This window comes from Leptidea sinapis, chromosome 1 (assembly GCF_905404315.1).
Source record: "Leptidea sinapis chromosome 1, ilLepSina1.1, whole genome shotgun sequence".
Taxonomy (NCBI): domain Eukaryota; kingdom Metazoa; phylum Arthropoda; class Insecta; order Lepidoptera; family Pieridae; genus Leptidea; species Leptidea sinapis.
In genome coordinates this window covers 13,028,281-13,055,724 of record NC_066265.1, presented here as the reverse complement: position 1 = coordinate 13,055,724, position 27,444 = coordinate 13,028,281, and the positions used below count along the sequence as shown (strand labels likewise).

The 27,444-nt window shown below is 36.8% G+C and overlaps 1 protein-coding gene and 1 long non-coding RNA gene across 2 annotated transcripts in view; both read left to right on the top strand.

The window, feature by feature from the left end:
• LOC126966871 (uncharacterized) overlaps window positions 1-14,479 on the top strand; it is a gene marked incomplete at its 3' end in the record, with an annotated part of 50,028 nt that extends 35,549 nt beyond the window's left edge. The window contains exons 5-8 of the mRNA XM_050811155.1: window positions 2,166-2,277; window positions 4,209-4,310; window positions 13,290-13,376; window positions 13,958-14,479. Of these exons, the coding sequence (XP_050667112.1) occupies window positions 2,166-2,277; window positions 4,209-4,310; window positions 13,290-13,376; window positions 13,958-14,479 (823 nt within the window). The remainder of the gene's footprint in view (window positions 1-2,165; window positions 2,278-4,208; window positions 4,311-13,289; window positions 13,377-13,957) is intronic.
• A 230-nt stretch (window positions 14,480-14,709) lies between these two features.
• LOC126967537 (uncharacterized) lies at window positions 14,710-27,274 on the top strand. Its single transcript, XR_007730023.1, has 2 exons — window positions 14,710-14,900; window positions 18,190-27,274. It is a non-coding gene; the product is annotated as an uncharacterized LOC126967537 (long non-coding RNA).
• Window positions 27,275-27,444: the final 170 nt, after the last annotated feature.

The window sequence follows — 27,444 nt, the reverse complement described above, 5'->3', positions numbered from 1 at the left end:
GACTTGTTATAGTTTGGAACTGAGTTATCGAATTAATGTCAAAAAACTAATAAATGGCTTGGATTGCCTGAATGATCCTCTCCAAATTTTATCCAAAAAACCCGGTCATATAAGTAAATTGGATTATTACTAACTTTTTTTAAATAAAGACATTTGAAATATTTTTTGTTTTATTACTTCTGTTACATTTACTAACCTCTACTAACTACAAACTTTCAGACATTTTCAATTTTACTTTACGTTTTAGATGCTAAACTCACTTATTTCACATACAGGTGCAATTTCAATACGACTAACAATTTTTTTGTACATATATTCACTTTCAAGATATATTGTGCAAACCAATATTAGCATTCTGAATGTTAACCCTGTTTGCCTATAGAAAGTGCTATCAGGCATGGAAATTATATTTTCAATTCATTAAAAAAACTATGTATTTTCGCACAGTTCATAAAACTTCGCACGGTCGAAAGATTGATCTGTGACCCGACGTTCGTAATAAAATTATCTTTTAATGCATGTACAGGAACAAACGAAGCATGCCGCATTTAGGGCGCTTCTGTCGCAGCCGTACACTTAGGGACAAATCTTAGAAAAATATAAATTGTGGCTCATTTAGTCGTAATTTATTTATTAAAATTGCCACCACTCAAAAATATCCGAAAGGCCATTACGATAGGGTATATGTATGAATTTTAAAAATACTTAAATTTGATTTTTTACATACTAAAAATTATTAAACACATCAAATTATAGATAAAAACATTCTTATTCAATAAAAAAAAAAAATCGGGTTTCTGTGACGTCCGTGTACTAATAAATGTATGCCCGGTTTTTTTCTTCGGTTATACTGCAAAAACTACTGAACCGATTAGAATAATTCTTGTACCATTAGATGCAGCGCGATGCAGAAGATTTTAGTATATAATATATTGATGATTACTTATTTAGAACCAATTTTTTTTACCTAGAAATGCCTATAAATTCGCAATACAACTAATTCAGCCCATGACATTTCATTAAATATAGTGATAATTCATACGGGCGCGTTTTTATTTTAAAAATGCAAAAACTAAAAACAGAATCTTAACATTGATCTCAACGAGAATCATATGTTAATGATCTTTAATAACAGAAAAAACAATGGATATGGTAATTCCAGTTAAATTATATTTTTTGCATTTATATATTATGTTTAGTTTTAGAAATTAATGTGAGAAAATATGAATTGAGAAAACTTAAGAACTTAATTAATTATCACATAATTACCTTGCAACTTTCACTCTTTAAAATTCAGATGAAATAAAATCTGGGTTCGAAACACAAAAAATGTAATCAAACAGCATCATAAACACATCTATTTTTTTGGGAGATTATCAGATTGCGTTTTAACAAATCCACTTTCAGTCATTCTAAATAATAATTACACAGATCATTGAATACTGACAAAATCGCTAACCACCGAAAATAATATCTAGGAACCATACCATTGGTTATATTTATCTAGACTTTGACGTCACACTGCTCTTCAACCAATTACATTGTTTTATATTTCGCGCCTATTAATTGCACTTTTGTATCTTTAATATTTTTTATTCAGCACAAAATTCATAATAAAAAACTATTTCAGATAAATAAATAATATTAAAGATTAGAAAAAAATATATTTCAACTAAATATAAGTTACATGCATATACCCTATTGTTACTACGTTGATATTGTATGGTACGCCAACGCGTGATAATCGCATGTCGTACACTGGATGTGGTCCCCGCGCCCTCCGCTAGTGAGACCTTATTTTAGTTATCTGCGCATTCAGTGAACTCTCCCAAGTCCCGTGCTTACGTCACATAAGGCATGATAAAATATTTTGACTGACTGTATACATTCACAGGCGTACTGATTTACGCACCAAATGTGAATCAATATTTCACTTTTATTTATTAAATTTTTTTATTACTTATATTTTTATGTTAGGGCATCTTATTCCTTTAGATATCATTGTTGTATATAAACTATCCACAGCGATACGACTACTGGCGCGTACTATAAGGTTTGCTCCACGTTATCTTGACTCGCTCTTCAGTCGGGGCTTAAATTGAGTACCCCCCAACTCGTTTGCGACGGCTAACACAATAAATACAATGGAGACGAATTGTCCGCAGGAGGAATAAAGCAATGTTCCCGATGACGTACACGGCGCGCGCTTCTCTCGAGATCGGCAGCGGCAGCGTGGGATCGGGCCGCGCGGTCACCACCACCACTGCCTCGAACCAGGTGCGTACCACCACTCTACAAACCCCCACCACCCACGACAGTCGACCTACCACCACTGAAACAACCACCGGCGGCCAAGCAAAACTCATGAAATCTTTCAAACAATGCAAAGATAGTGGTGGTGACGCATGCGAGGTGAAAGAAAGTGGACCGCGCGGCTCGAATGTGCACTCGGACCAGTCGGAGGCAACTCACCTGTGGAAACAAAATGTCGAGAAGTGGTACGAAAGCCTCGACCAGTGCTTAAATAGTGTGTACTTCAAAAAGAATGAATTATATAAAAATGATAAAGGATGTACAAAACGTAAGAAAACAAATATTTTTGATAATAATGTGAGTACTTTATTAGATGCTTTAAAAGATGAGGAAGATGGTGAAGACAAATATGAGAAATTTAAAAATACTAATGCCATTCCCTTAGGTAAGTCGAAAAGTAAAGACAGGGTCATAGATAATAGTGATAGTAAAGGAAGTGATAATAACGGAAGTGATATTAAACTAAGAGAAATGTATAGAAACAGGGTTGGCTATTCTTTGGTTTCCCCGAAAGAGTCCAATATAATAAATCCTAAAAATATAAGGAACATGACTATCGCTACAACTTCTGTGAATGATAAAAATCAAACAGATCAAAAATTAAAACACGAGAAGCAAAGTAGTTCATTCGATCAGAGTAGCATAGTAGAAAATAAAGAAGATATTTACAATAACAAAAATACTATTATAGATGAAAATAGTTTATCATTATGTGCCCGTGAAGTAAATTGTCAGCATAAACCTTCCAAAGATTGTATGATAGATATAAATGATATAGATAGGTGCACAAATGGCCAACCCAATGTTAATTTTGGCACTATAGAATCTGAAGACTTGATGAAATCAACTACGAAACATAACACAACGCCCAACTTGTCAGCACAACAAGCCCCACATACCACTGATCTTGAGAAATCCAATACATCATTAAATGATGATAATCAGCTCTCTGGTATAAACTCAAATTCAATGACTTATAAATATACAAAAATGAATGAATGTAACACGGATACCAATGATGGTGTTCATACTAAGGTACAAATGTCACCAAAAATAGAAATAGTCAAGGAAGAAAAAGAGAAATCTTGTATAATTTCGTCTGATGATAGAATTGAAACCATAGCAGCGAATAATGTGAACAAGGTATATAATAATGATAAAAAATCTAATCTGTCGTTCGCAACTGGAAGCGATTGTATTGAATACATGATATCGGAAGATTGCACATCGGACAATTTAGCTGAAATAGCAAACGAAACTCAAAGCTTTTCGTACCTGGTTTTAGATGAAAGTAAAATATTACATCATTTGAGAAATCATGATGAACCGGACGAATCATCGAAATTGGATCAACAAACAGACGACTCTTTTATGTATTTATCGATTACCGAAGACATTCTAAATAAATCTCATGTGTCAAAAACTGCAATGTTAAAGGAAATCGAAAGCAACAATAATTCTGACAGTATAAAAAATAACAACAGGATTGAAAAAACCACAAAGAAAAAGAATAAAGAGAAAAAGCCTAAATCGAAACAAACAACTGATTGGACTCAAAAAAATATACTCAAATATCTGCTTTATAGTGGTGGCTCGAATAAATCGGATAGAGTTCTCGTGGCTAGCAAGTCCAGAGAGGTAGGAAGTATACTTTCATTTAAATGGTATATTTCACCACCCGCATTAACTTTATAGGGTTCCGATGTGTAGAAAGTTAACTTATTACTAATAAATAATTACTTAAATTAGCTTCGATAGTTTATATTAAAACAGTATTATAATACGCTGATATATGTTTTTATTATTCAATATTTGTGGAGGGGTAGGTGGTGAAATAGACCAACAGAATTGTACCCACACGCCGTAATTTTTTTAACTATATTTACTCATTCCAGGTGGATTCGGCAATACCATTTAGTTGCATCACAACACCGGAGGTTGTGTCCACGTGCAGTCCCGCGACAACTACTCAGTCTGCGGTCGCCGTCGACGCCAAGGTAACGTCCGCTCTTGGTGCTCAACTGTCTGTATCTCACACCATTATAACTGTTTACAGACTAATTGGGACTATTTAATATTTAACAGAATAGTATTTCATGTAAATGTATATGAATATATTTTTACCATTTTTTTGTTGCTGATATTATGTATATTTTGTATGACGATTTAATCTATGCATGTACTACGATTACTTTAGGAGTTTAGTGCGTGGAGGGTCTCGAGGTAATTTATTAAATAAGAACACTATATGCATCTAGCATAGGTATTATGCTATCAAGTTTAGACTGTTTTTGATTTTGTAAAACTATAAATTTTAGCCGGTTTCATAAAGCCTTTATTTAAAAAATGTTATAAGTTCACAAGTAGAGCTAACTTTTCGAACGGGCCTGTTCCAATTCCAAGCTTGAAGCGTTGCTGGCTGTGCCATATTTAAAACAAGAAATAACTTTTACTATAATAAAATGTATTTATTATTAACAGTAAGTAACTAATAAGTTCTACGAATCTCGGCAACAGCCACTCTGTGGAAAGATCGACTTTATTCCCGAACCGATACGACTTAGGGACCTTCACACATACAGGATTCTCAACTCCAAGGCCAGCAACGCACCTTAGCATTCATTATTGCAGATGTCCTTGGATAGCGGTTAATAATTTTCACCATGATAAACTCGTCTGATTTGCCACCTCCAATGTTTTACACTAGAACAACACATTTTTTTGCCTATATGTCTATTTTATATCCTTTTTACTCGGACAGAGAAGAGTATGTTGAATATTTTTGGCACCGCGGGCACGGGCAACAGTTTGACAAAATTAGCACTTACAAAGACAGGCGTACGAGCGAAGTGATGGTAGGTCTGGTACTCGTGTATATGAGCGCTCAACCACGACATGTATACTGCAGAGGCCGCTCTGAAATTGAGTCTAGTTGCGACTTTGCTGTAGGGCTGGTATTTAAATTATTATCTACACCCACTCTTTAAATCCTCTATTAAAGATTCTAAAACAGTATCCAAACGAGTGTTGTAATGAAATTCAGTACAACATTACAACACTCGTTTGGAAGATGGAATGGTTATTAGGACTGGCTTTTTTTAATAAAACGCAATAGCTGTAGCGACAAGACTGACAGTTTTATTTCACAGCAGCACGTGGATACAAAACATAGACAAGTCCATAGAGAATCAATCTACTACTGTTCCATTACATTATGATATTGTCTATATTATATATTTTGATAATATTCTAACACCTCCACTTATCAAAATAATATAAACAAACTAAATAACCTCTTAAAAATTTACACTTGACTCTTAACAAATTTAGATAGTTAAAGAATGCTCTTAAGACCTAATTTTTTAACAAAATTATTGTGCTTATCACTAGTTACACCTTTAGTTAAAAGATCAGCTTGCATTTCAGAAGTTGATTTATGTACAATTTTGACAATACATATCCTAATGCTAGTAAACAATCATTAAGTCTTTGGTTCCAGGCTCTCGCTGATTGCTTTAATCCATATATAGCACGTTTCAATTTAAGAACAGTATTGCTTTTACAATTAAGTTAGGTGGTACCTGCATATTATACACATTTTCACTGACAACCATTTAGGAATGCAGTGGTCACATCAAGATGGGTAATTTTAAAATTCAATTTAACACTTAGTGCAAATAACAATCTCAAAGTAGAGTATCTTAGAACTGGAGAGTATGTTTCATTAAAGTCCACTCCTTCTTTCTGGGTAAAACCCTTTGCCACTAAACGAGCCCTATATCTCACTTTATTATCACTTTCATATATTTTTTTAAAAACCCATTTGCACTGAACCACTCTATCTGCTTCCTTTTCATCCACTATTTCCCAAGCCTGGTTTTCTTCAATAGCTTTGAGCTCCTGCTTCATTGCCTGTTCCCACATAACTTTATCGGGTCCCTTTATCACCTCCTCATATGTTAGTTCAGCATCCCAGGATTTCTGTTAGTTGTCAGTTATGCTGAGAGTTGAAACTCCATACCTATCTACTGGTTTTCTTAAGCGTTTGCTTGGTAATTGGGGAACTTCAATTGCCCTTGAATCATCATTTTCTTCACATAGTGTGTAGTATGAGTCTTCACAAATTGAGCTCGAATTAGATGTGTCAGAAACATAGGTAAGATCATTTGGGTCTAAAACTGTCCTGTCATCTTGTGATTCTTCCTCCACTGATTGTGATGCATGCGATTTTCCTGTGCATCAGTCATATCCTGCACTACTATCTGAGTATTATCTGAGATGTCTTCTTTTTCTAGAATAGTCACATCCCTGCTCATAGTTATTTGCCTTGTTTCTAAGTTGTATAATCTGTATCCTTTAATGTTATCTGGATAACCAACTAAGATATATTTGACTGCCTTTTTATCCCACTTAAGTCTTTTCTCTTTGGGCACATGCACCATGACAGAACTACCAAACACTCGTAACATGGCTCAGGTCTGGCTTTCTGCCTGTCCATTTCTCAAATGGTGTCATATTTCCTAGTCCTGAGACTGGCGTCCTATTTCTTAGGTAAGCTGCTGTATTTATAGCTTCTGCCCAAAATTGTTTACCTAATTTAGCCTCAAAGAGTAAACATTTAGCACGTTCAACTAGTGTTCTGTTGAGACGTTCAGAGAGACCATTTTGTTCCGGGGTGTAGGGATTAGTCTTATGATGAACTATCCCTTCAGACTTCAGATAATTCTCCATCTTCTTAGAACAAAATTCACTTCCATTGTCTGTTCTCAGTACTTTAATTTTGTTTCCAGTTTGATTTTCGACCAACCTTTTATACTCCTTAAAGTACTGCAATGCTTGATTCTTCTCTTTCAAAAAATATGCACTTGACATTCGACTGGCATCATCCACAAAAAGAAGAAAGTATTTTGCCTGACCAATAGATTTGATCTCCATAGGCCCACATAAATCTGAGTGCACAATCTCTAACAGTGTTTCACTTCTATGATTACCCAACGGAAAAGCTAAGCAAGTCTGCTTTCCTTCGCAACACACTTCACAGTTGGATTTCTGGATGTTTGCTTTATCTTTATAGCATACACCCTCCACTGCACCATTCTTCATTTTTTCTAAATCCACACTATTGATATGGCCAAGTCGCCTATGCCACAGTCTTGCTCCCGATGTGTGTAATGCCGAAGCTGCGAAACCCTCTGACTTCACTATGTTTAGTTTGTACACTCCATTATGTAACCTTGCTACTCCAATAAGTTTATTCTGTTTATTGCGGATATTGCAACAATTCTTCTCAAATGACACTGTATTTCCATTAGCTATTAGCTGGCTAACAGATAACATATTAGTTGTGAGGTTAGGAATGCACAAAACATTTCTTACAGGATTATCAAACAGATGTTTATTTACACGTGTAGTTACTCGTGTATCGCCGGCACACATAACTGGCATAGAGGTTTTATTCGCCACAACTATTTCACTTATTGTGTGTTTTCGTATTTTCGTCAAACTTTCTTTGTTCGCCGTCATATGGGTACTCGCACCTGAATCGATATACCAATCTTCTGTACTGAATTCTCCATGAAGAAAGGCCACACTGAAGGCACCTGCTTCATTAACCTTTAATTCAGGACATTGGTTTTTATAGTGTCCGATTTTCTTGCATTTATAACATTTTATTTGTTTACTTCCTGATGACAATGACTTGACGTTTGTCTTTGCATGGACCGCACAGTGCTACCAACTTTTTGTCGACGATTCATCCAAAACGCTGTTTCTGGTCCACTGCTGCCAACATCAGAAGACATATCTAGAAGTTTCGATTTAATGACGTCAGCACTTACCGCCAAACCAGAATGTTCAATCGCCATGATCATTGGCTCAAACTTTTCAGGTAAACCGGCTAAAAGAAACGATGCAATCCATTCTTCACTAATTTCAAAACCCGTTCCGTTTAATCTCTGAGCCGTTTCTACTACTGAAGACACATACCTAGTCATAGACTCACTAGTTTCTAAGCGGATAGAAATTAATGCACGTAGTAAACTGATTTTTCTAGTAAATCCGGTGTCATCAAAAAGTTGTTTCAATTTTTTTCCACAACGCGTCAATCGTTTTCTCAGATTTAATATGCACTAACAACGAAGGTTCGATGGTCATAATTAGTTTGGCTTTGGCTTTTGCTTGATCACTGTCACTCAAATCTGATGAAATATTGTCCAAATCAATGCCTTCTAACACCATAAAGCTTTTCACCGCGAACGCCCAATCGTTGTAATTTTCACGACCTTTCAATTTCGGAACATTAATTATGTAACCAGACGACATTTTTTACGAAAACAATTAATAAACTTTAGTAATACTTGCAATAAAACGGGACTGGGCCCATAACCTAATAAAACGCAATAGCTGTAGCGACAAAACTGACAGTTTTATTTCACAGCAGCACGTGGATACAAAACATAGACAAGTCCATAGAGAATCAATCTATTACTGTTCTATTACATTATGATATTGTCTATATTATTTATTTTGATAATATTCTAACATTTTTAATGTTAGCAAGTAGCTAACTGTTTCAGAATCTTTTATATAGGATTCATATTATGGGTGTAGATAAAGTCTTGTATGCAACTGTTGATAATTAGGTATTAAAATAATCATGTGACAATATTATCACCCACATTCGTGTTTTAATACCCCTTATTACACAACAGTTGCATAAATAACTAATATAATTTATTACTGGCATGAAATTACCAGTCTTCTTAATTTTTCCTTAGCTTACGAGTCATTAGTGATTAATGTTCAGAAAGAATTTTCGGATCAGAGGTTATGTGTGAAAGAGTCGGTACCTCTGCAGTGTGTGTGTTTTGTGGTTCAGCCGTTGCAGCTGGAGTGTTGCTACCGGGCTGTGGCGAGTCTCACGGGCGCGGCGTGGGAGCGATCCGCCCCCGTTCCCGCTCTCGCTTCCGCTTCGCGGGACACTGCGGTGCCTTCCGCGCCGCCATCAACGCCGCCTTCTACCGACACACATACTCAGGTAAAAGCAAAGGTTCAATTGACTTGAAGATTCGCGGACGACGCACACAGACGCAAGTAGGTATTATTTGTTTTGAGTCCGCATTATTTAAGACTTTCATATACGAATATTTAGTTGCACCTGGATTCGTTTAAATTTTTAAACCCTATTCCAAACCTATCCTAAACCAAAATGCCAATCCCATTTGACATACTTGGAATAACGCAATGTTTATTGTCGCAAACATAGACTTACAATAATGTAGCGTATAACAGCCTGATCACGAGTGATCAATTTTGATTTGTCAATGTGTGCGTTAGCTAGTGGTTTAATATTCAAAATACTAAGCAATTAATGGTAACTTACCATTGGTAATTAGGGCTGACTGTTTATGAGTTGTCATTCAGCATCGCTATTCACAATATATCCGCTTATCTTGCTTTGTCTTCATTAGTGATCTCTTACGTGCTTTGTTTGTTTGTGTACATACCTTTAGTTTATTATAAGTCTATGGTCTCAAATAACTATTTAATTTTAATAAACTCATTTGCAAAAAAAAAAAACGGGTGGTTTTAATTTTTTCCGGCCCTTCAGAAAATACAATACCAAACGAGGTTTTAATCATTTGAGAATATTACTGGCACATTTATGTAGTATTGTAGTGCATAAAAAAGTTTATTCTAAATTCAAATTTAAGACATAGTCGTACTTTAACAAAAATTGTAGCAAGGAGGATGTAAATACTTCGTAATAAGAGGCGGGACTGCCTGAGTAAAAATTGAAATATAGTTTAGTACGTGCAGTGAAATTTTACATAAGTTTGAAATAGTAATTACAATTGGGCGACGAAATATAATCCGGCCAAGTTTGAAAGCGAACAGCTGCTTAAGACAGTGGATTTCGGCTATCTCCGTTTTTTACAAGATTATAGCCGTCATCTGTCAATCTATTAGTGGCTGCACGTTTTATACAATCGAGTGAATCGCTTTTTTCTTAGAGAGTTCGCTAGGCTGAATTGCAGATCTTCTAAAAGACTAGAGGAAGTGAGAGTTGTGAAAACCACCTTGTTGACTGTCAGGAGGACGCTTCTCGTTGTCAATATATGCAGTCGCCATCCATGGCCCTAAATTACTCCGTGAGAGTTGCTAGACTTAGCTTTGATCGACATTGTGCGACGTGTACTCAAGAGGACTTGGGTAGAGTATTCTCGGATGAAGCCAGAATATCACTGTATGGTGTAGGGCAACGGCGAAGGCAAGGGGAACGTTTCGCAGAAGTTTGCTTTGAATAAATAACTCTATGGTGGAGGCTCAGTTATGCTTTGAACAGCGATTAATGTATTGGATCGTACGGCGTTAGTCTTCATAGAAAATGGCACTTTGAATGCACACCGGTACATATCAGAAGTCCTAATTCCTTACGTAAAACCCGCCTTCATGGTTCTTGGAGAAAATTTGATTTTTATGGACGATAACGCTCGTGCTCACCGTTCTGGTGATCGTCGTTTGGATTGACCAGCTCGAAGTCCCGACCTCAATCCCTTAGAGCACATTTGGGATGTTCTAGAACGAAGAATAAGATCGGTGCAGCCCGCTCCGCAAAACAGCAGAGAGCTAAGGAATGTAATTGCTGCGCAGTGGGAGCGTATACCACAAGAAACAATTAAGAATAGCATAGCATGCCCGGATGAATACAACCTGTCTTTTAGCAGAGAGCAAGAGTGGGCCACACTCTATATTAAACTTTTACTATTTATTTAATGAACAGATACGCATCTAGCTGGTTAAACTTTGGGATCATTTTTCATTAATTCCATTAGACGAAAATGACAGAAACTACTTTTCACTTATACTTGAAGTATTACGATGATACAAGCTACTTGGAATTATGAAATAATCTGAAGATGCTAGTGAAACAGGTTTTTTACTTAGGTAACCGTTTTTTTTTTTTTTTGCAAAAGAGTATTATTAAATGATTAATTAAACTTAAAACATCAACAAAAAATCCTCTGTCAAATGGTACTTTGTATTCATTGAAAGCGAGTGTAATATTATATTTAAAAAAAAATCACGGCTTATTATGAAGCTATTATTGGAAGCAATTTATTTACATTATCCATCAATAAAAATGTTACATTGTCAACCTAACAGGAGATCACACATTCTACTCCAGTAAAATTCTATCTATCAACGAATAAATACTTGGGGCACTCAGAAAGTTCTCCGAAACTAAAATATCTTATATATGGATAAAAAAAATGTTTTTTCAAAATACTCTCCACCAGGTCTTATGCCTCTAAACGATACAACGAAGAGCGGCTCGAATCATCGGACATTACGTGCAAAGTACCATCCGCATCACGTAGACGTCTGGCATACCACAACCGCGCGTTTTGTTCGAAATTTCTTGCCTCGCACAGCCACTTTGTGGAATCAACTACCGGCAGCGGTCTTCCCGAACAGATACGACTTAGGGACCTTCACGAAAAAAGCATACTCCCACCTTTTAAGGTGGCCTTTAGGCCGGCAACGCATTTCTTGACACACCTGTTGTTACGGATGTCCATGGGCGGTTGCCTCACCTCTCCCCATCCCGTGAGCCTCTTGCCCGTTCGCCCCCTCTCATATAAAAAAAAACCCAGCGCGAAACTATTCTTCTCACCTGAAGGTGCTCGTGTAGAATCTTGTGATCGCTTCCCGATCCTATCTGCAAAATATGCTGAATTTATTCGTATGTTATTCGTTTATTTTCTTTAATTAAATTTTCACTTCTAGCACATTTTCCTTGGTAACAGCCGTCAAAGGACGACAATTTATTTCTTCATCCCCCAATGATACACAACCGCGCTTAAATTTGTTATGCCAACGGTGGATGGTTGCTTTAGAAGAACCTTCATCCATAAACGCCATTTGAAGTTGCACGAAAATATTGCCGAGACAAATCCATTTTTTAAAGGGGACTTGATAATTCAATTAAGCTCTCAAAATATATGGCGGGATATTTTAAATTAAAACGATGGTATTGAAGTTAAACTTCTTTAGAATCGTTGTGATTTCAAACCGGATGCAACGGAAAAAAGGTAAGAGACACAAATACAAAAATGTGTCCGATGAACCCGGCAAATAATGAGACAGAAATATGCATACTATTGAAGTGAAAACTTCTTTATCATCGTTGTGATTTGAAAGTCGATGAAACGAAAAAGCGACAGTAAAAAGAGCAGTCACATCAATTCATAATATTTATTAACATGGGAGATAATGAGATAGGAAGCATAATACAATGTTTTGGTACCAGGCGATCATAGTTATAGAAGAGATTGTCTTAAGTATGGCGCGAGTATACCTTAATATATTCTGACTCCAAGCGCACGACGTATTACTACTCTATGTAGTACACCAGGAGAACATATTATTATATATATATTAGTGGTGGTAGGAATGTCTTTCATAGCGATTGAAATCATGTGTCATCCTAGCAACACGTACCAGGAATTCATATGCAGTTTAGAGGTTCATGCACCATGCAGGTTTCACTTTTGACATGAGTACTTTGTACGCACGCAATGTTTGTTTTTACTCGTAAATAATCACAATTTTTCGCAAAAGTTTCTGAGTGATCCGGTAATCTTTATGAATTCGCTATCCAGTCAAGTGGATCATGTTTCATTTGTTTTTAATAACCTCCCGCACAATATCACTCATTATTAGATTTTGTTAACTTCAGTATGATTCGCCGGCTGTAAAATGGTGTGAGATACATTTGAATTATCGAGTAATATGTTAGATGAACTTGGATCTATTATGTTATAATGTATATTTGTAAGTATATTTCGTATAATACTTTTCTATCTCGAATACTTAGCTGTAACAGTTCGGTTAGTTTGCTATAAACGATGCTGAACTTAGTGGGTTTGGATGCATGTTGTGATAGCCGCGGGTGATCATTGTTTGTGATGCAGTCTCGTGCATTGGTGTCGAGCGCCGGAGTGGGCGCGCTCATCGGCCGGCCCACCCACGAGAAGAGCGGCGCTGCCGACGAGTACAAGGTGCGTCTCAAACAAAACACGTCATGCATCGCCAAGCTTGTCATACCACTTGCGCCGCCTTGCACGGACTAATTGAAACAAGTGAAGTGTCACGCAGCTAGCTGATGATGATCATGCCTCATCAACGTATATACTGGCTCAGTTGCAATGCAATGATCAATTCTTTGTGATATGACGGTTCGAACGTCACCTAACCTATTTGCAATAATTATCACAGTATTATATTGTATATTTATTAGCTATAAATTGTAATTTGTAGCTAATTATACTTTTTATTTCGATTATATTAACATATATATGGGAGTTTCCTATCAGTTCTACCTATGTCAAAGTACGTTTTCAAAATGTTTTGTTATTTTCACTCCCTATGGTAAATAAACATATTTTTATTTTTATTTCTATAAGCTTCGCAATAGTGGGTCTTATTGAGGAAGTGAATTTCACTTTTTTTTGATTATTCCGTGGCATCTAACACTGTTCACTCACCAACATAATAGCTGAGTCTCACCACACCATCCGATGATTATTATAATCCTCTCTCGGTCTAATAACACTAACAGTCGTTTTTCCTTTCTATTCAGGTGCCTATACTCACTGTGCACTACCGTTTACAGAAATCTCTAGACGAAAACGGCAACGCGGTTCACGGATTCGGTTCGCCGATATCGGGCTCTAGTCAACACAAGAAACCGAGACGGAAGAAGTCGTCCAAAAACGAGACCGTCATCAAGTCGCACCAGATCGACGGCTACCAGGGCAACAAGGATCTCAACGAAGTGTTGCGATTTATAGAATCCAACGCGGAGGGCGCGCGACACACGAAGCCGGGCCGCGCGAAACACAAAGAGGAGGACGACAAGGGCGGCAAGAAACGGTCGAGCGAGCGGCGGAAGGACAAGGAGAGCAAGGTGAAGCGCGCCTCGTCGCTCGAGGAGCTGTCGCGGACCAAGCTGGAGGACCTCACGGACAAGGCGCCGGCGCGCAGGAGGCCGGGCGCGTCGGGCGACGAGCGGCGCTCGGCCGACCTCGGGCCGCCCGCCGAGCCCGCGCCCGCCGAGCTCACGGACTTCCAGACCGTCACCAAGCGCCGCAAGCCGCGCCGCCGCCCCGACGAGCCCGAGGGGCCGCGCGCGCCGCGCCCCGCCGCCCGCGCGCGCTCGCACGACGCGCCGCCGCGCCCGCCCGCCGCGCCGCCCGCCCCGCGCCCGCCCGCGCCCGCCTCGTACGCCGACATCGCGCGCTCGCACAACATCCCCGACCTCATCGAGTCGTGCAACTTCTACGCCGAGGGCGACGAGCGCAAGCCGGGCGCGGGCGGGCCGGCGGCGGGCGAGCGCCCCGCGCTGCGCGGGCGGCGGGAGCGCGCCGAGCCCGACGTGGTGGCGGACGGGCCGCCCGAGCTGGCCGGCGTGACGTTCGGGTTCGCCGTCAACGAGCAGCTGCTGCGCGCGCCCTGCGACCTGCTGCGCTCCGTGCCCACCACCTCGCCGCAGCTGCATCAGATCATAGAATACGTCGCCGCGGGTCAGTACGATCCGCCGTGTAACTGTGCCTCCATCTTCCCAAATAACTCAAACGCTTATTTTTTAAATTGTTCTGTCATGAATGCTCAAAATTCTAGTTTATTAACCTATCAACAATATCTAAGAACTTAAAAAAAGTTGACGCTCACATTGCTGAAACCTACACAAAATTAAAACCCGAGCACAATCGATAATGCGGAGCCATTCGCCAACAGTGAGCAAACACTCCAACTAAGAATTGTAGTCATTTGCTACTATGATGTATTTCCTTTATGCAGAGCAAAGGAGATGCAGGTATATGTTGGTTTATATTACAGACAAATTGCTTTCCACAACACCCAACAAAATATACAATCCAAGAGATCGATTTGAATACAAAATTCTTAAAGACCGACTTGACAAACTCCCAGCGAAATAAATTACAATAATATAATAGCTGACACAGATGAAGGTATAACAAACCTATTCGCTGGTTATTACCCCTATTATTTCTCTTAAGATTGTGTAGTTACAGCTCACGAGCACTCCACATTGAGTAATATATATTTTAATGAACATGTGATTATTAGAACCCTTTTGTCTCTCGATCCTTCCAAGGGGGCTGGCCCGGACGGGGATCCCACCAATATTTGCAAATGTGCAAAACAACTAGGCCTTCCACTAAAAGTTATATTTCACATTCCTTATTAACTTCTACTTTACCCACTAAGTGCAAATTAGCTAATGTCGTACCAATATTTAAGAAAGGAGATAAATCTCATGTTTCTAATTATCGCCCCATTTCTCTACTAGCTATATTTCCGAAAGTCTTGGTTAAATAAATTTATTATTTGGCATTTTAAAGAACATATTTCTAACACAGCATAGTTTTGTTGGTGGCAAATCTACTGTGACAAATCTTATGAGTTTTGATAATAACCTAGCTGAAAGTGTCGACAGCGGTATTCAAGCGGATGTCGTCTACACGGATCTCAGTAGTGCATTTGATAAAGTCGTCCATAATCTACTCCTTACTAAGCTTTTCAACTACGGCATCTCTAGCCCCCTATTACCTTGGTTTAAGTCATACCTAAGTGGTAGGTCTCAAAGAATCATCACGAATGGTTATACCTCCACGTTTTACACCACATTTTCTGGCGTACCCCAAGGATCTCTCCTAGGGCCTTTGCTGTTTGTATTTTTATTAATGACGTAGTTTCGGTTGTGAAGCATAGCAAAGCGCTACTGTATGCTGATGATTTAAAGTTGTACAGATTAATTAAGTCGCATCATGATGGAGCGTTGCTACAAGAAGATCTTAACGCTGTTAGCAACTGGGCCAGAAGTAACAAAATGATCCTCACCTTTCATAAAAGTGTTCATATTAAAATCACGCGGAAGAAAACTGTAATATCCAAAACATATTTTGTTAATGACCTTGCCATCAATTAAGTAAATTCTGGAAAAGATCTAGTAATTTAATGATATGATATGATTATGAAGTTGTTGGAAAGGCGACGAAAATGATTGGGCTTATTAAACGTACTTCTAAAGATTTTAAACAGATTAATTCTGTCATCTGTTTACACAAAGCATTTGTTCGGCCGCATTTGGAATATGCTTGTGTGATTTGGCACCCCTTTTACAAAATTCATGTTGAAAGGTTGGAAAGAATTCAAACGTCTTTTACTCGATACAAAGACACACAACATAGCGCTTCATGTTTATCATATAGCCAGACGCTAAAAAAATTTAAATTAAAATTATAATATAATAATTAATATTAATGTAATGGTATCGTTAGTACTGCAGAGATATTACAACAAATTGATTCCAATATACCCCGCCCCGGTGCAAGGCTTATTAATCGGGAATTCTTTCATCTTGTTATTCCGAAAATGTATATAGGTCTTCACTCCCCACTGCAACGTTCTATGAGATTATTTAATGAGCTCCTTAATAATAATTCTGACTCAATGGATGTATTTGGGATGTCGGTGCTACAATTTAAAAGACTTTGCAACAGTATTATTCATAATAATGTTTAATTATATATACAGTTTGTTTTACTCATATTCAACATAAGAAATAATTTTTATTTTTAACATTAATTAACCTTTGCGTACTTTAACCTTGCGTGCGTATTAGTACTTTGCGTTTTTTGTCCTAACATTATTTTTAATAATACGACAGAGCTTTACATACCTGTAAGAGAGCAGAATAGCTTTCTTTCTGCTATCATAATGCTCGTATCAGATTGTTCTTATTTTTGTTTAGTTTAGAATAGCTGGTTGGTGTGTCTATAATAAATAAATATACACACACTCTTAGCTATTCACAAAGTTAACACAAATGTGTTGTGATGTATCTTCTCGTTCTTAGTTACTTGCGGAGTCCTGGCTCACTTTGCGATTTTTGCCCCTTATTGCTGACCCCTGATTTCCTTAGTGCATTCGTACAGTCCAATGCTGTCTTGACTTGATCACTCCACCTAATGAGAGATTTGCCTGTCCACACCATACGGTACAGTGGTACATCTGAATACGCATCCAACATAATATATAAATCACTTGATTTAATTAAGAAAGTACCAGTGAATGACGGCTAGATTATGGGTACCACAACGGTGCCTATTTCTGCCGTGACACAGTAATGTTTAAGCATTCTTGGGTTTCGGTCACAAGGGCGCCATAGCTAGTGAAATTACTGGGCAAATGAGACTTAATATCTTATGTCTCAAGAAGACGAGCTCAATTGTAGTGCCGCTCAGAATTTTTGGATTTTTTCAAGAATGCTGAGCGACGCTGCATTGTAATGTGCAGGATGTATCAACTACCATCAGCTGAACGTCCTGCTCGTCTCGTCCCTTATTGTCATGAAAAAATGCTAAAAATACAAAAAAATATTTTATCTCAAAAGAAAACGTATCATACAAAAAACCATGTACAAGTTACTACATACTCATAATACCTACTACACAACATCATACATCACAACCATTAGGTACAAACATTAAGAAAAAGTCTACATACTTAATTTTGGTAAATGCATCTAGTCAAAGTAGGTACGAAGTTTTTATTGCTAAGACTTCTTAAATAAACTAGGCAGGTTTATGTGAAAAAGACATAAAAGCTGGTGTCTTATTCCACATAATAGCTATTTTGCCGGAGAGTAGGTATGTAGTCTACATTATGAAAACAATCTACTTGTATATGGCTGAACTTCTAACTCCCAACTAAGTTTCCCTGTGTTTAGGATATTATTAGTGTGTTGTTCGGTTAAATAAATGAAATACATTTGCAAATTTCCAGCTTGGGACGAAGTGGTGCGATGCGGTAACGGCAAGGTGCGCTACTTCAGCGAGTAAGGTCGCGGCTTGCGGCACTCGTGTGGACGTTGTCTCGAATAACTTCGAGCTGGACAAATACTGTGTTTGTGAACGCAGCTCTGCCTCATTATTACTTGCTGCATGCATTCGGCGTCTTGTGTGAAGTGTCACAAAGTTGTCCCGCGTTGAAATAAAAATAATTTTATAAATTACGTTTGTATCTTGAAACGCTTTTAATGGATCATACCAAATAAAAAATAAAAAAAAAATAGTTTTGTGTGAATGTTTTAGTGTAATGCTAGTAAGTGAAACATATATTGTTAAAGATGCATTGTGCTCTTGCGTCGTTTTAGTTCAAAATGTAGAAGGTTGATGTCTGTTCAGCCACTACATATCTTATTTTTTTAAACTTATCTGACCAAAACAACATGAAATAAACTCAATCATATTCTTGTAAATCTTGTCAATAGCCGCTGTGAAGTACGTAAATCCGTGGCCGTGTAGCCCGGTGTTGCTGTCAATTGCGCATAGTTCCCACTTGCAGCGTACTTCAGGGTGGATCTGAATATTGATTGAAGATGATTAGGGCGACCACACACATTCATTTTCTGATTCATACTATAATGATGGTGAAAATAAATGGCTGTAGGGCTGCGGCGGTGTAGCTTACTAGTGGCTGGTTGTCGCGAAGTCGAATCATCAGAACTGTTTTCCGAACACAAAAATAGAAACGCGTGTTTGTCGAATAATGTTTACATTTTTTATCGAATAAGTGCATTTGGAAAACTGATCAGGCAATCTAAAAATGTAATCGGGAATTGATTGTGTGCGGCCGCGTTTATATTTATATGTTTTAGTATAATTTAATACAGTTATTTTTATTACAATGCGATGTTGATTGTGCAATAAAAGTTTTTTGCTTTTGCGGCTGTTACTGGCTCCAGACACATTAACAAAGTCGAGCTAAATATAGATTGAATGTCACCCGTTTCTTGTGACATATTGATGCAGTGCGTTATTTATGCTATTATAGTGTTTATCAGATAGTTTTTATTGAATTATGTTTTTAAAACTTAAAATACAGGCTGGAATTTCAAGGTAAAGCTTCCTTAATGGACTAATATTAAGTATATATGTTTGTACGGTCAGCACACTTTGTGTCCATTGACATTGAGAAAGAGAGTAATAAAATCTATCATATACAGGATGTAATCGGTTAGTTTGATCAGGATATTATTGCGTACGTTACGTTATCTGTAAAATGACATCAATATCTTTTTAAAAAAGCGGCCAAGTGCGAGTCTGTCAGCGTTAATCGCCTGGCCACAATTACCTATTACATCCTGTATATTCAATTAATAAATCATTTATTATTTTAGTAGAAATAAGTTGTCAAAGACAACTTTATTCGCGCGCGAAATCTATATATCATTTTTTGATACCATAATATAAATCTAAGTTATTTTGCAACAGTAATGATTTCGTGGCCAAACTATCAAATATTTTTATTAAAATAAAACTGTCACACCTACTACCGTAGGATAGGCAAGAATATGTATACATTTATACGCGATCTCTTCGAAGGAAATCGCATAGATCTATAATATAGTAGCGACACTGGGAAGCTTTGCCTGTGAATATTTGTAAATTACCAAGCGAACATTATTTGTTGATATATTAATAAGAATTATGTGAATTCGTTTAAATTATTATTATGTATGTATAACGTCCGTCAGATTTTTATGTATTAAGAACAAAACTATTCCTGCTAATACATATATCACGAATATAAAGGAGTTTACTACACTGCGGTGAGATACCGCATCTCGTGTATGACAAGTAAAATATGTGAAGCCATTGCAATTACAAACCTTTAACGGTTTTCTGGTTATTGCAACCTTTAAAAAAAACCCAACCAAAATTTCCTCAGTCATGCCATTAAAGAAGGGTTGCCTTAAAGCCTTCTTACTCAGACAGAGAACCTACCCCACTTGAAACCCCTGAGGGTAAGAACCCTTAAAAGAGGGAAGAAAGATCTTAAAAAATATATGGCGTTGAGGATATGATTTCTACACAGTTAAACTTCGACTTTGCAAAATGTATTGATTTGTTATATTAAAGTCCCCTGTTGTTATTTTGTTATCCCTCACTTCAAGAATTAATTAATCAAATTAATTTATGAACGATGCGGCACTCCGACCCGTGACCTCTCGGGTTTCGTCCGAGCCCTCTTACCAACTGAGCCAGCCAGAACTTGGTAATCTCGGTCGGGGGTTCGAGTCCCGCATCGTTCATAAATTTTGGTTACAAATTTAATTTCTATAACGGCATAAGTTTTTATGGTACGTAAACGCGTCGCAGTGTTGTGGCCCGGCCCTAATGCCGTATTTTAATTGTATTTAAGCAGGTGTTTCAAAACTTAATCAATAATAATTATTGTATTTTGTCTTTGATTTGAACACGACACCTGATTATGGATTACGTGTTGAGACCGACCTACTGGTGGATGGACTTTCGAATCCGTCTCAATTGATTACGAATCTACAATTGAGAATATAAGAGTTATTCTTCAGATTCATTCTTTTAGCGATATACATCTTTATTGTACATATATATACGTCACAATTATCTGTGCAGCTGAGAGACTATCGCTGCGCACCCAGTTTGCAGTTCCCATCAAATAACATGCACCGCTTCAGAGAGCAATACGGGTCCTCACACGAAATTGAGCCCCGTACATAGTAGTATATATAGTACATTGTTTTAGACAAATATTGTATCGATGACTTATCGCATCGCGAACAGCAAGTATTTGACATAGCTATAATGTTGTGATGGATGATTCGATATAGGCGGTAAAATACCATACAAATGTCTTTCGGTTGCTCCGCGTTGGTCTCTCAGTGAATAAGTAGATTACTATTATATTGCCACTAAAAATAGGGAATGAAAGGTTTAGAATGCATGCGATAACGTATAATCAAAACTGCACATCTGTGTTATACCGCGAATCTCTGAAATTAATATTAATTCATACCTTCATAAATACGCGCGTATTCCTTAAAATCCGTTAAAGGACCTATAGTTGAGGTGATGAAGTGGCACCGGAATAAGAAACAGTCGTGCTTGTCATATTTTGGTGACTAATTTATAAAAATGTAGTTGGCTTAGGGGAATTGATAACAGCGCCATCTACCGGTACAAATTCTGGGAGCATGTAAAGCATCCATCAATAAAGGTCCATAACCAATAAAATGTCGCCTATAAACAACTTTGATAGATCTCTTCGAGCAAGCAACATCATAGACAAAGTTATGTTATGCTTAGAGCTTATGAAATTAATGTCACTTTCTCGAATTATTTATACTTTTTGGCGGCATAGTTTTTGTATACATTTAAGTCGGCTGAATGGTGAACATGTAAAGGTCCAGAATTCTGTTCCGTGTCTTTTCAGCAAAAAATAAAATAGATAATATTTACAATTTAATGGGTTATATTCAATTAAATTTGATATTTGAATTCAATCGCATTTTGGTTATGGTAATAGTAATAATTTCACTAGTGGAGGCTCCTTTGCACAGGAAGCCGGCTAGATTATGGATACGACAATGGCGCTTATTTCTGTTGTGAGGCGGTAATGTGTAAGCATTATTGTGTTTCAGTCTAAAAGCTAGTGAAATGAGACTTAACATCTTATATTAAGGTTGAAGAGAGGAGTATGATGAGGATCAAGGTGACGATCGCAATTGTAGTGCCGCTCTGAGTTTTTGGGTTTTTCCATAATCCTGAGCGGCTCTGCATTGTAATGGGCAGGGCGTTTCAATTACCATGACGTTGAACGTCCTGCTCGTCTCATCCTTTATTATCATAGAAAAAAATTTTAAATGGATTCAATTCCAGCTCAGTATAAGGAAAAAAATAAGTTCAACAATCGGCAATATTATATGAAATACCTATTTATCCAGTTCCTACTGCAAGCTCACTACGCTTGTATGGCTAGTCAAGATTGACCTTCTTCGTCACTTGACGGTAATTAATCACCACCGGCCATTTTCTCTTGAAACTGAGGTGAAATTGTAGACAATTATTTATTTAGTAACGGTTTCTAAGCTAATTAAAAGGGAGAACCTACTCATGCCAAATCTATATAGAAACGCAATCACTTTAGAACCTTATTATAATTTTGTTAATCAACCATTGTATACAGTGTCGGAATATTCGAGTGAGGTTCTGGTGAAATTTAATAAAAAATAATTGAAATTATGATAGCTTTAGTTGAAGTTCCGCCGTGTGATTTGTAAATAATAGGAATCGGCGCTGTCTTTAAAATATGTATTTGGTTATCTGTGCTGTAAAGTATCACTCCACAGACTAGCGATCACTTGTAAGAAAATCTAGTTTCATATAGTATCGCTAGGGGCGCTAGTAGCATCTGTAAGCTTGGCTAATAAAAAATTATGAATCTTTGGCGTCTTCAATGCCAGGAGAATTTTTCGCCATATCACATTTGAAACGGTAAAGGCGATGAATACTTATATTAAATCTGTTTAAAAGTAACTGAAGGTAGGCTGAAAAAGTATCATTTCATATTAAGAACAATACATTTCGTAATTATTATGTCTTATTAATTGCCTGAAAATATAATACCATATTATTGTTCAGCCAAAATTCGTTGACAATTATTAATGTCAAACTTAGATGTGTCACAAATAACGGTTTGTGACTGTTTCCTTGTACCACAGCTTGTTGCTTTTTTGTATAGATGTTATCCGTTCGTGTATGTTTAAATAATAATTAACGATTGTATTGTAATATGTATATTTCTAAGCATTGGAATTATGATCTTGTACATATTAAGCGTTTGCGCGTAGAAATTATTATAAAATAAAAACATAATGCATATAATGAACGTAAATTATTCGCAATCATTATTTGATACAAAAAAAAATCTAATTGAAGATTTTATATGACCAGTACATTTGAGATTTGACACTGAAAAAAAAGAGTGGTTTTAATTTAAAAATACTGGATTTGGATTTAATTTTATTTCAAGAATGAATATTTAGCTATCTTATAGTACTTACTGCCCCAAGATCTCAATTTGCCTGAGATGAAAATTGTAAATGAATTTTTTTTGGTGTTTCGAAACTAAATTATATGTATACATGTTTACTGGTCGTTAGCATTTTGTTATCGTATCTAATAATATATAACAGTATCTATATCATCTACTTATTTGTTTGTATATTTACATAATTTTCCCGCGAATACGTTAAGGACATTTTTATGAAACAAATTCAATATAAAAGTACGAAAATAAAAACTAAAAAAATATTAGACGGCTATTATAGGCTTTTGCCAAAGAAGGTTTTTTAAGCCCGACCATATTACGTTATAGAACCAAGTTATATTGATCCAAAAAAACCGTAATAAAGTCTCCGCCCATCTCGCATATTGAAATTTAGTTAAAAAATGGTTGGATTAAACAAATAAGTAAAAAGAAGACCGCGTGCCACTATTAATCTTTGTAATGTTACTTGTTGTCAAAATGCGTCCCAATTAGGACGCCTTAGTGTGACGTTTAAGCGGTGTGCGCTCTTATATCTGCTCTTTTTTATTATTTCCTGAAATATTTGTTTTTGAATTTTATTTCGCGATTTTAAACCGTGCATGGTTAGCTTTAACTGTTATTTATTGCATATTAAGTTATCTATCATTGTCTAGTTTAGTTTCTATTCGCTCTAATTTACAACCGTTATTTCCTTTTCGCGTGTAAACGATTGTCCACTTAATGGGTCGGTGCCATGTCCTGCCGACTGCCATGCTAGCTCGGTCACATGTAAGTACGTATGTAAGCAAGCACAGTTCACACAGTGACAAGAAAGCTCATAACAGACCAGTACTTACGCGGATCGCTCGATGTCTAAACTCGAATATACGCGTTTTACCATGGATGTAATATATATTTCGACCTGAGTGTCTTGCACCCCTAAAAGCCCCGTTTGTACGTACAAGAATATCTTGTTTAATTATATAACATAGAATAGGATACATTACTTGTATGCACGATGGCGATGCTTTGCGGTAACCGCGCGATTCAAGAGGCATTAAGTTTGGGAGAAGTTAAATGTTTTGTATGTTCTGTTATTATCAGCAACTACTTTGCAACAGGTCGTGAACCATCGTCCGACAAGCAGTCTCACCCGTTGCCCTTCCCCGCGCCCCGCTGATTTATTACCCCGTGGGACGGACGCGCATGTATTTGTCGGACTAAAGTGGCACCGCGCTCGGTCACACATTGAGTTTAAACTGAGGTAGGTCAGCGCCATAGTGGTCTTACATTGTTGTCGCAAACTGTTAATATTAATAAATTTTAAAATGTATGTGTCCTTTTTTATTCCTGTTGTTAAAATTATGTACTAACGTTAGATGACAAAATGTTATCATTCATGTAATGGTTTACAACAATTAGGTTAAAACGTAGATGAGGCCGCTGTTGCGCTGACCTTCCTCCTCCAGTGCGAGCTGTCCGTCTCGGGTGTGTTAATTGATGCGCCATGTGCGTGTTTGGTTTGGGCAACGGGCGCAGTGCTTTATGATCGGAGTCCTAATGCGGTCTGAGTAGCATTTAATCATATTCTGATGCGTTGGCTAAATTTTTTCTTGTTTATTTCTTTGAATTCTCTTAATGGTAATTATAATAATAAACTTTATTACAATAAGATTCAATTTGTGTCATTAAATTGATTCACTCTACCCATATAATTGTAGTAGTGTGTGTAATGGAATATATCCATTGTACAATATTGACAGTACTCTGTGTATCACGGTGTCCGCCCCGCTTCAAACGTGTTGCCGCCGCCGACCGAAGCGAGCTGTTATATTTATAATATCTTCGTATTGTAAGCTATTATGTACATAGTCACGTGGAGAATGTTGATCTCTTGTGTTGTTATTGAGCGGAGTTTATTGCGGACGTGGCGTGCCGTGTGAGTCCTACTCAAAACTAAAAAAAAAATACTTGATTCGGTTTCTCGTACAAAGACTGTTCTATAAATCGCGTTACCCGGGCATTCGTGGAAAGATGGGTCTCCTCTCATTTGTTTTATTTTGGGTAAAAATCCTATTTCATTGGTGATCTTACGTAAATTGAGTGTTATTGTAAAACATATTTTTATGAAAAACGCGCTCTTAATGGTCAGTTAAGTTTTCTCTGTATCAAATGACTGCAAAATATTATACTTGTCAAATATGACATAAGTTCTGTTAGAATTGTACCGCCTTCCCTCTACGCTAATAATAGAAATACTTGACTTATTTATAATGTTTACCAAAAATGGTGCGCTCGCAATAAACTCTGGTTAATGCGTCGTTAAAGTTGCGTATTGCGTGTGCTTCGATGTAGTTCTGGCGTCTAATGTAAATCCGTGTCGCGTAGCTTCTTCTTAACATTGAGTTGCATAAATAAATTTATAAAATGCATTTTCGAATTTGTATTCGTTTCTGTCATGCCTTTAATTACATGTCATTTTATGTGTCATGAAAATGTAAGCGAATGAGTTTATGGGAAAGAGATTCTCTGATAAATTGTGAGCTTCGAATAGTTGGTTTCGATGGGATTACATTTGAAACTGGCATTTTACTCATTATCATTTAAAATACGAGTGTGCGTTAGTTCAACTGACGAATCAAAAGATATATTTGTTTGCTAGTTTCTAAAGATAACGACTTAATGCAAAATATATATCTTATATTCTAATAATAAATTTACTTTCGCATTGTCCGAGTGTATTTGTGATGAAACCCCGCACCTACTCAGATTTAGTCAGTTGGACTAACAGAAAGTATTCCGCGACGGTTCTTTAATTTGTTGTTCGTTTTTCCATCCAAAATAAATACTGTAGTCAGTGTATGTACATATTACAGATTTGTCATTTTAACTAGATGAGACGAAGGTAGTGTTTTCGTGTTGCCTACTTACAATTACCACAGTAGCGATGTGTATGGGCTGAGTGTATAAATGTTATTCAATACGTAATGTTACCACAAGTAGATGTCGAGGTAACATCGTCAAATATAAACATCAACTGTATATAATTAACTGCTTTGATAGATCCCGCGTTTTGTTAATGTGTGGCAAATCTTTAAAAAAATAAGTGCTGTTTTAGCTAAATACCTACTGATTGCTTTGTTTCGATCTGGGCTGTCACCTGTTGTAAAAGCGAGGATACAGACTACGTAGTGTTTTTTTTTTCACTCTTGTCAATGGTGTCCAAGGTCAAACTTATCCATTCTAGTTTACCATAACTACATGTGGCGCTAAACCAAACTATTAATATTAATTTATAAGTATGTAATAACATTGTTTAGCACATTGTTAATCATCTAGCGTTATTCTTTAAATATATGTTATCTTCTTTTAATTGAAACAAAGCGCCCACATATAAGGTCTTGAGCTTGACTTTGCTGTAATTTGTAACATTATTATTCATTTATATGAATAATAATAATAAGTTATCAATTAAATTAATAATATTTAATGGAATTACTATACCTCAAAACAATTGTCAGCCCTGTCGACGAACGCTTCCAACTACTATCAATCAGTACTTAGCAAAATGGAAAATCTATAAATAATTATTTGAAAAGTATCGCTTGTCTCGTTTTAACTTACTTTTAAATGTCTAGAAATTTATAATTTTTATAAGGCTAAATAACTTGAAACATAATAAAATGTATCGTTACGAAACTAACTTCCTATTAAGTTCATGTTCTATATTTTTACTCTGTTGATGTTGATCATAATCTGTGGTGCCTCGTGTAGCTGCACCGGGTCAGGTTTATATTGCTTGTAGTCAATTCGATCTTTGATAATATGTAGTTAGAATGGGGGATGTAGTCACTAGTTTTTATTTATTAAAACTAATTTTCTGCAAGAGAGTAAAAATTTAGCGACATGTTCGCAATGTATTATATCTGTCTATAATACAGTGCTGTAAATCAACCTTCAATTTACAGTTATGTACTTTTTCACTGTTTCCGTTTTCTTAATAAAATGTTGAAAATAAGTCTCGGTGTTTTTATTCATCTTATGTTTGTCTTGTTGTAACTCGTTATCTGATGACGTATCCCACCATCAAATTTATATAAAGCCTGCTTTATAAACCAAACCCAAAGTAAAATTATACATATTATTTTAAACAGGTATTTTGTTGGAGTTTTACTAAAGAGAAAGAAT